At 42.4% G+C, this 10,037-nt stretch overlaps 1 protein-coding gene across 1 annotated transcript; it reads left to right on the plus strand.

Moving 5' to 3' along the window:
* Positions 1-6,096: 6,096 nt before the first annotated feature.
* Positions 6,097-6,588, plus strand: LOC138892544 (uncharacterized). Its single transcript, XM_070176275.1, has one exon. It carries the CDS (start codon positions 6,097-6,099, stop codon positions 6,586-6,588), a length of 492 nt encoding a protein of 163 aa, XP_070032376.1.
* Positions 6,589-10,037: the final 3,449 nt, after the last annotated feature.

Genomic DNA, 10,037 nt, shown 5'->3' on the forward strand with positions numbered 1-10,037 from the left:
ACTAGGGTCATAGGTGTTATGAGTCACAAACAGGTTTAGTAGAGTCTCGCGGATCGGTACAGAGACGTTTGTACGTATCTTCGAAAGGTAATGGAACTGTTAGGAAAAGCTTCACTTATTTGATTCCTTATTGTGCAAAATTTTTGACTTCGGATTATGAATTTCTGTCTTTTTATTCTCTAATAGATGGTGAGGACACGTACAACTGGATTAGATGACCTGACACTCGTGCCCCCTGCTAGAGCTGCGAGAGGCCGGGGCCAAGGTAGAGGTCGAGGACGTCCACGTGGTGCAGCCAGAGCACCCGTACGAGCTGCTATAGAGGAGACACCAGTAGCTCCAGTTGGAGGGCAGGCACCTGAGACGCATGTTACTGCACCAGCCTTCCAGGAGATTCTCGCCCAGTTTCTAAGCATGTTCAACACATTGGCTCAGGCAGGGTTGATACCACTTGCTCCTGCCACATCTCAGGCCGTGGGAGGAACACAGACTCCCATTGCCCGTACCCCAGAGCAGCAGGTCCAGGTAGATAATAAGTGGGGATTTTGTCTACTTATTAGCGCCTTTTAGCTTTCGTTTTAGTCCAAAAGTGCTTAATTGGTACCTCGGGAGTGCCCCTATTGTGTATTTACTTTTGGGACTAAGAGGCGGTACCTCAGGAGCGCCCCTATTATTTACCTCTATTTGCTATGTTGTTATCTTTCTGTAATTTCTCATTGTTCATTTCTCAATCATTTCATTATATTATTATGTCTTCTGCCTTGTTTCCTATTATTTTCCAGTAGGGCCCTGATCTGACCTCGTCACTACTCTACTAAGGTTAGGCTTGGCACTTACTCGGTACCGCTGTGGTATACTCATACTACTCTTCTACACATCTTTTTGTGCAAACCCAGGTTCTTCCTACCAGACAAGGTATTAGTGAGCTAGCCCGTACGTGGAGACTTCAAGGTATATCTGCCAGCGTCCGCAGACCTCGTAGTCCCACTCTATCCTTAGTATGTTGTTTTTTTTATTTTCATTAGACTCTGATGTATAGAGATATTTAGTATTTTTCGCTTTAGAGCTTGTGACTTATTTCTACCGAGTTTTGGAAGTTGTAACTATTTTGAATCACGGTTTTTATTTATTTTAGATGATGAGGTTTGAGTTTCAGCTTTATATTCAGTTATTTCACAAAATTATTAGGCTTACCTAGTCTTAGAGACTAGGTGCCACCACGACATCCTACGGAGGGAAATTGGGGTCGTGACAAGTTGGTATCAGAGCACTAGGTTCATAGGTGTTATGAGTCACAAACAGGTTTAGTAGAGTCTCGCAGATTGGTACAGAGATGTCTGTACTTATCTTCGGAAGGTAATGGAACTGTTAGGAAAAGCTTCACTTATTTGATTCCTTATCGTGCAAAACTTTTGACTTCGGATTCTGAATTTTTGTCTTTTTATTCTCTAATAGATGGTGAGGACACGTACAACTGGATCAGATGACCGGACACCCGTGCCCCCTGCTAGGGCCACGAGAGGTCGGGGCCAGGATAGAGGCCGAGGACGTCCATGTGGTGCAGCCAGAATACCCATACGAGCTGCTACAGAGGAGATACCGGTAGCTCCAGTTGGAGAGCAGTTACCTGAGACGCTTGTTACTGCACCAGCCCTCCAGGAGATTCTCGCCCAGTTTCTAAGCATGTTCAACACGTTGGCTCAGGCAGGGTTGATACCACTTCCTCCTGCCACATCTCAGGCCGTGGGAGGAGCATAGACTCCCATTGCCCGTACCCCAGAGTAGCAGGTCCAGGCAGATGATAAGTGGGGATCTTGTCTACTTATTAGCACCTTTTAGCTTTCGTTTTAGTCCAAAAGCGCTTAATTGGAACCTCGGGAGCGCCCCTGTTATGTATTTACTTTTGGGACTAAGAGGCGGTACCTCAGGAGTGCCCCTGTTGTTTACCTCTATTTGCTATGTTGTTATCTTTCTGTAATTTCTCATTGTTCATTTCTCAATCATTTCATTATATTATTATGTCTTCTGCCTTGTTTCCAGCAGGGCCCTGACCTGACCTCGTCACTACTCTACTAAGGTTAGGCTTGGCACTTACTCGGTACCGCTATGGTATACTCATACTACTCTTCTGCACATATTTTTGTGCAAACCCAGGTTCTTCCTACCAGACAAGGTATCAGTGAGCTAGCCCATACGTGGAGACTTCAAGGTATATCTGCCAGCGTCCGCAGACCTCGTAGTCCCACTCTATCCTTATTATGTTGTTTTTTTTATTTTCATTAGACTCTGATGTATAAAGATATTTAGTATTTTTGGCTTTAGAGCTTGTGACTTATTTCTACCGAGTTTTGGAAGTTGTAACTATTTTGAATCACGATTTTTATTTATTTTAGATGATGAGGTTTGCGTTTCAGCTTTATATTTAGTTATTTTGCAAAATTGTCAGGCCGTGGGAGGAGCACAGACTCCCATTGCCCGTACCGCAGAGCAGCATGTCCAGGTAGATGATAAGTGGGGATTTTGACTACTTATTAGCGCCTTTTAGCTTTCGTTTTAGTCCAAAAGCACTTATTTGTGTTCCCGAAAATTGATGAAATGTACTTAATTGCAGGAATATTGGAAGATGAGCTCCCAAAATGAAATCCAACTCAAGAAGGAGTAATCTAAACTCATGGACAAAAATAGGCACAAAAGCTCAAAGTGCGGACAATAGAATATCATCTGCGGCCGCAGGTCGTGAAGTAATTCTATCAGAGAATGTTGCAAGATGCGGACCGCACACGCATTGTGCGGCTGTAGAAGCTGGGTTAGAGCAAAAGTTTAGAGAACCTGCACCTCCAATCTAACACAAGTACGTACCGCACAATTATTGTACAACCGCAGAAGAAGAGCTACGAGGTCGCACTTTTCCATGTGCGGACCGCAGAAGAACAAAGTGCGGCCACAGACATTATTGTGCCGATCGCAGAAAGAGGGTAGTGCGGCCGCACTTCATTATTATGCCGCCGTAGATTTCCAACCTTTTCAAGCTGAAGCAAAGTGCGGACCACACATGAAATTGTGTGGCCGCAGAACCTCCGAAAGGGCATTTTTGTCATCCAGCTTTGTATAAATAGAAGAGTTTCACCTTTTTAGGTTAATTTTTTACATCAGCTGCTACAATAGTTTTTGCTATTTTGCGCTTTTTGAATATTGATTTTATCATTTTAATTATCAATATGGGTTTAATTATCATTTCTTTTCTTGCTTCTTCTAGTTTAAGCATGAGTAGCTAAATTTTCACTAGGGTTGTGACACAACCCTAGTGTGTAAATTTAATGGGTGTTTGATTTATTACTTGTTTATGGTTGAGTGTTTATTATCTAGCCTTGTTCTTGTTTTTATTTGAAGAATTAATGGTTGCAAATAGTAATTCATGCCTATTTGACTCAGTCTCTACTTGAGAAAGAGAGACATAGTTTAGGAAAACTTGGCTAGCAACAAATTGGGTCAATCGAGAGATTGATAAGTCCAATTAAAGGGTTGAACCTAGAGATAGTAAAATCCGACTTGAGCTTTCTATCAACTATTTTGTTCAATACGCATTTGGACTTTAGAAAGCCAAATTGGGCAAAATCACTCTCTAACCGAGAGGTATTTAATGGGTACTTGAGTGTTGATAGCTATAATACACCCCGACCAATTAAACAAGCTTTAAAGTTTACAACCCATTAGGCAAACACCTAGGTGAAGGTCATAGCCCTAGGCCTTTTATATCATTTGGAAAACAAGAAAAACAATTTCCTAGTTTCATTCTTTGAATCACAATCGTAGTTTAGTTTATATTTTTAAACAAAACTAAATATTGTGGAAGTGCAAATTTAGATATACAATCTCACGTGCTAAGATATATACTACTAACACCCATTCATATAGCTCCCTGCAGAATTCGACCCCGACTCTTGTTGGGTATTACTATTGCATAGACCATTTTCATAACCTCAAAGTGAGGAGTGAAATGTGACGAGATCAATTTTTGGCGCCGTTGTCGGGGAGCTAAAAAACGGTGTTAGCTATATAGTTAGGTGTGTGTTTGGGATATCTTTTTTTCTTCCTTGTTACTAACATGTGAGTGTTATAGGTGCAATCATGGAAAACAACGATCTCGGAAACATAGCCTTGGGGGATGTGGATGTTGAGGATGATCAAATGGATGAGGTCCCTCTTGAACCTCAGGCCAATAGATGAGGCCGACCGCCTCAAGACAATGTACCTGCTCCACCCCCACCTCCACCACGAGCGGCTCCACACCGGGTTTTGCCGAATGAAGGGTATGCAAGTGCTATAGTCCCTCCCCATATTAGGGCGGGCAACTTCCAAATAACCTACATGATGCTCACTTTGCTCGAGCAACGAGGGTTCTTCACCGGTGCACCCGGTCAAAATGCATATAAACATTTGAAGGGATTCGTAGATACGTGTTGGGGGAGCAAACAAACAAATGTCTCCGACGATGCTTTGAGGCTAAGGCTTTTTCCCTTCTCTCTACGGGGAAAAGCTTTAGATTGGTTGGAACATTTTCCAAATCATTCCATTCATAATTGGGCTGAACTAGCGGAGAAATGTATTTCAAAGTACTTCTCTCCCGGGCACATGGCTATTCTTTGGGATGAAATTCTAGCAATCAAGCAAGAGCCCAATGAACCATTGCATGAGATATGGGAAAGGTATAGAACAATGGTGAAAGAGTTCCCCAGCAATGATATGACGGAGAACATGATTCAACAAACTTTCTATCGGGGGATCAATACCACCAACCAATGTGTAGTGAACCAACTTGCCGGTGGGAACTTCATGATTACGCCTTATGCGGAGGAGTGTGATATTTTGGATGAGATGGCAGATACCTCATCGGTGTGGCAATCGAGAGCCATTGTTCCACAAGGTGATCCAAATGTGATTCTTCTTCATAAAGAGTTACATGACCATGGGAAAGCCATAGCCGAGTTGACAACCACCATGAACCAATTGGCAAAGGCTCAACTTCAATAACTACAAACCCCAAGGCAAGTCAATGCTATGGAGGGAGTCAATATGATGGTAAACAAAAGAAGAACAAGAAATCCATAAGTGCAACAAAGAGTGGACAATCTTGTGCAAGATGATAGTGGATTTGATCAAGGTGATTCTTACAATGATCAAGAGGAAGAGGTCCAATATGTGAACAACTTTCAAGGGCAAAGAAATAACTTCCAAGGCCCTAGTCAACAACAATGGAGATCTTCAAATAATCAAGGCAATTGGAATTCTAACAACCAAGGTAATTGGAATAGTGGAAAAAATCAAGGCAATTGGAGTGAAAGCAATAACCAAAGAAATTAACAAAACAATAACAATCAAGGCAATTTGGGAGGCAACAACCAAGGCGGGTAGAACAACAACCAAGGAAATCGGGGGTCGGGTTTTCAAAGGCCCCCGATGAATCAACAACCGAGCAACCCACCTCCTTATCCTTCTCAAGGTCCTAGTTCCTCCAACAATGAAATGAGTCCTATTGAGAACATGTTTAAGCAAATGATGGAGAAGAATGCCGATTACGATGCCCAACTTGCTTCACACAACACATCAATCCGAAACATAGAAGTGCAAATGTGTCAAATCTCTCAAGCTTTAAATTCTCGTCCTAAGGGAGCACTACCAAGTGCTACGGTGGTGAAACCGAAGGGTGGGAACAATACGGGGCATGCCATGGCTGTTACTACAAGAAGTGGAAGAGGTGGGAATGCACCTACCTCAAGTCAAAGACAACTTGTGGATGATGAGTAACTGGTAGAGGAAGAGAAGATCCCAAATAATGTTGTGCACGCAAATGAGGAAGTGTAGATTGATAGTGATGACATAGTGGAAGAGACTCGAGAGGATGTGAACTCATCTAGGGATCATGTGATTGACATACCGGAACCGATAGTGCAAAAAGCTAAGGCACCATTGCCTAACATACCTCCTCCCTATCCTCAAAGGCTTGCCAAGAAAAATGGCGAGAATCAATTCAAATAGTTCATTGATATGATGAAGAGTCTCTCGATAAATGTACCATTAGTTGAAGCCTTGGAGAAAATGCCCGTATATGCAAAATATATACAGGACTTGGTGACAAAGAAGCGGTCGATGAATTTTGAAACTATCAAAGTCACTCACCAAGTGAGTGCAATTGTGCATTCGATGGCTCCTAAGTTGGAAGATCCCTATGCGTTCACAGTCCCTTGTACAATTGGAAGTGCCGAGTTTGCAAAGGCTCTTTTTGATCTTAGGGTGAGTATCAATTTGATGCCCTATTCGGTTTTCAAGACATTGAGAATTGGGAAACCAAGACCCACATCTATGAGATTACAAATGGCCGATCGTACAATGAAGAGACCGTTGGGGGTGATTGAGGATGTATTGGTTCGAGTTGGCAAGTTCATTCTCCCAATGGATTTTGTTATTCTTAATTGTGAAGTGGACTATGAGGTCCCGATAATTCTTGGTAGACCTTTACTTGCTACGAGGAAGGCTCTTATTGATGTGAAAGCCGGTGACCTCACTTTCCGGTGGGTGATGAAAAGGTAGTGTTCCACGTGTGCAAATCTATGAGACAACTGAATAGCAATAAAGTGTGTTCGTTCGTGGACTTGGTGGCCGATGTGATTATTGATGATACAAGTACCACGATTAATGTGGGTGACATGTTGGAGGCCATCTTGCTAAATTTTGATGATGACGAGATGAATGGCTTCATGGAATGTATTAATTAATTGCAAGGAATAGGGTCGTACAACTATGTACCCCGAAAGCTTTCCTTGGGTCTTGAGAATAGGAAAACTCCTCCTACAAAGCCTTCAATTGAAGAGCCTCCTATCTTAGAGTTGAAGCCATTGCCTCCACATCTCAGGTATGAATTCCTTGGCCCTTGTTCTACTTTACTAGTTATTCTTTCCTCTTATTTGACTAACGTGCAAGTTGATTCTACATTGGTGGTGCTCCACAAGAGGAAGAAAGCTATTAGGTGGACTTTGGCAGATATTTGGGGAATAAGCCCCGCATTTTGCTTGCACAAGATTAACTTGGAGGAAGATGCCAAACCCTCTATTGAACATCAAAGGAGACTCAATGAAGCCATGCAAGAAGTGGTCAAAAAGTAGATCATAAAGTGGTTAGATGTCTGGGTTGTCTACCCCATTTCTGACAGTTCGTGGACTTCTCCGATGCAATGTGTTCCGAAGAAGGGGGGGCATAACTGTAGTCACCAATGATAAGAACGAGTTGATTCCAACAAGAATGGTGACCGAGTGGAGAGTGTGTATGGACTATCGGAAGCTAAACAAAGTCACAAGGAAAGACCATTTCCCACTACCCTTTCTTGACCAAATGCTTGATAGGTTGGCCGACCGAGCTTTCTATTGCTTTTTATATGGATATTCGGGCTACAATCAAATCCTTATTGCCCCTGAAGATCAAGAGAAAACAACTTTCACTTGTCCCTATGGCACTTTCGCTTTCATGCGGATGCCATTTGGCTTGTGCAATGCACCGGCCACTTTTCAACGGTGTATGATGGCGATCTTTATGGATATGGTAGAGGACTACCTTGAAGTCTTCATGGATGACTTTTCGGTAGTCGGGGATTCCTTTGATTATTGCTTGGTAAATTTAGATAAAGTATTGGCAAGGTGTGAAGAAACGAACTTGGTGTTGATTTGGGAGAAATGCCATTTCTTGGTCGAGGAGGGCATTGTCCTCGGCCACAAAATTTCAAAGAAGGACATTGAGGTCGATAAGGCAAAAATAGAGGTGATTTCTAAACCTCCACCTCCAACATCCGTGAAAGGAGTGAGAAGTTTCTTGGGTCACGCGGGGTTCTACCGGTGCTTCATAAAAGAATTTTTCAAAGTGGTGAACCCCTTGTGCAAGCTTTTGGAAAAAGATGCTAAATTTCACTTCAATGATGATTGCATGAGAGACTTTGAATTGCTCAAGTTCAAGTTGACAACAACTCATATCATTACCGTTCCCAATTAGAGTATTCCTTTTGAGCTCATGTGTAATGCTAGTGATGTAGCAGTTGCAGAAATTTTGGGGCAACGTATCAACAAGATTTTTCATCCGGTCTACTATGCTAGTAAGACCATGAATGATGCCCAAGTCAATTATACTGTTACCAAAAAAGAGCTCCTTGCCATTGTGTTTGCTATTGAGAAGTTCCGCCCATACTTGATGGGTGCAAAGGTTATTGCTCATACAGATCATGCGGCACTTAGCTATCTTTTGAGCAAGAAAGATTCAAAAGCTCGGTTGATGAGATGGGTGATATTGTTGCAAGAGTTTGATATTGACATCTAAGATCTAAAAGGGAGTAAAAATCAAGTGGCGGACCACTTGTCTCATTTGGAGGAGGAGGGGAGGCCGCATGATGGCCTTGAAATCAATGACTCCTTCCCCGATGAGCAACTCTTGGCTGTTTCAATGAAGGAGGTGCCATGGTTCTTCTATCTAGCAAACTACCTTGTGTGTGGAATCATCTCGGATGAGTTCTCTTCAAATCAAAGGAAGAAGCTCAAACTGGAATGTCAAGATTATTATTGGGACGAGCCTTACCTCTTCCGGATTTGAACGGATGAGGTAATTAGAAGATGTGTACCGGATGAATAGCAAAATGTTATTCTTGAAGCTTCACTCTTCGCCTTATGGTGGTCACCATGGAGGAGCAAGAACGGCGGCTAAAGTGGTAATTTGCGATTTCTATTGGCCCACTCTCTACAAAGATGCAAGTGATATAGTGAAAATATATGATGAATGCCAACGGGCCGGTGGAATCTCGAAGAAGAGTGAAATGCCTCTCACTGCCATTTTAGAGATTGATATCTTTGATGTGTGGGGTATTGACTTCATGGGTCCCTTTATGAGTTCTTGTGGAAACACCTACATCTTGGTCACGGTTGATTATGTGTCTAAATGGGTTGAGGCGGTTTCTCTACCCAACAATGAAGCGAGAAGTGTGGTTGCATTTTTGAAGAATAATAGTTTTACAAGATTTGGTACTCCGCGAGCTATCATAAGCGATGGGGGGTCGCATTTTTGCAACAAGGCCTTTGACACCTTGCTTAGCAAGTATGGTGGTAGTCAGAAAGTTATGACTCCCTATCATTCTCTAGTTAGCGGTCAAGTGGAAGTCTCCAACAGGGAGATAAAGAGTATCTTGTCCAAAACAGTGAATGCTAACCGGACGGATTGGTCAAAAAAGCTTGATGATGCACTATGGGCTTAGCGGACTGCTTTTAAAACTCCTATCGGGATGTCTCCATACTAGTTGGTGTTTGGCAAAGCTTGTCATCTTCTAATGGAACTCGAGCACAAAGCCATGTAGGCTTTAAAGAAGTTAAATCTTGATTGGGATGCAACCGTTAACTTGCGGGTTGCACAATTGAATGAATTAGATAAGTTCTGGTACCATGCATATGCTAGTTCGTCCTTGTACAAAGAGAAAATGAAGTACCTTCATGGCAAATACATCCGAAACAAGGAGTTCAAGGTGGGCGATCTTGTTTTGTTCAACTCACGATTGAAGATGTTTCCTGGAAAGCTGAAATCCAAATGGAGTGGTCCCTTTGAAATTGTGGGTGTAACACCTTTTGGTGCATTGGAGTTGAAGAACAAAAATGATGAGGTATTCCGAGTCAGTGGTCAACGGGTGAAGCATTATTTGGGAAAAGCTGATGATGGCCATGTGGTGGCAGTGATTTATTTGAAGTGATGGTAATCTGTGTCGTGCCGCGACGTTAAATCAGGCGCTTCTTGAGAGGCAATCCATGTTTATTTTCTTTTTCTCTTCTTCTTTTATAGATAGGTGTTATTTTGTGCTAACTGGATTTGAAGTATGTTGCAGGGCTGAGTGTGCTTTAAAGGAGCTGTGCTCAGAAAAAATTAGCTAAGTATGGAAAAAGTACGGACCATACAATTTTGAATCCTACAGCAGAAGGCAACTGTGGCCGCACAAATTGAGATGAAAAATGCAAACTCTC

The sequence above is a fragment of the Nicotiana tomentosiformis genome, chromosome 5 (assembly GCF_000390325.3).
Source record: "Nicotiana tomentosiformis chromosome 5, ASM39032v3, whole genome shotgun sequence".
NCBI classification, from domain to species: Eukaryota; Viridiplantae; Streptophyta; class Magnoliopsida; order Solanales; family Solanaceae; genus Nicotiana; species Nicotiana tomentosiformis.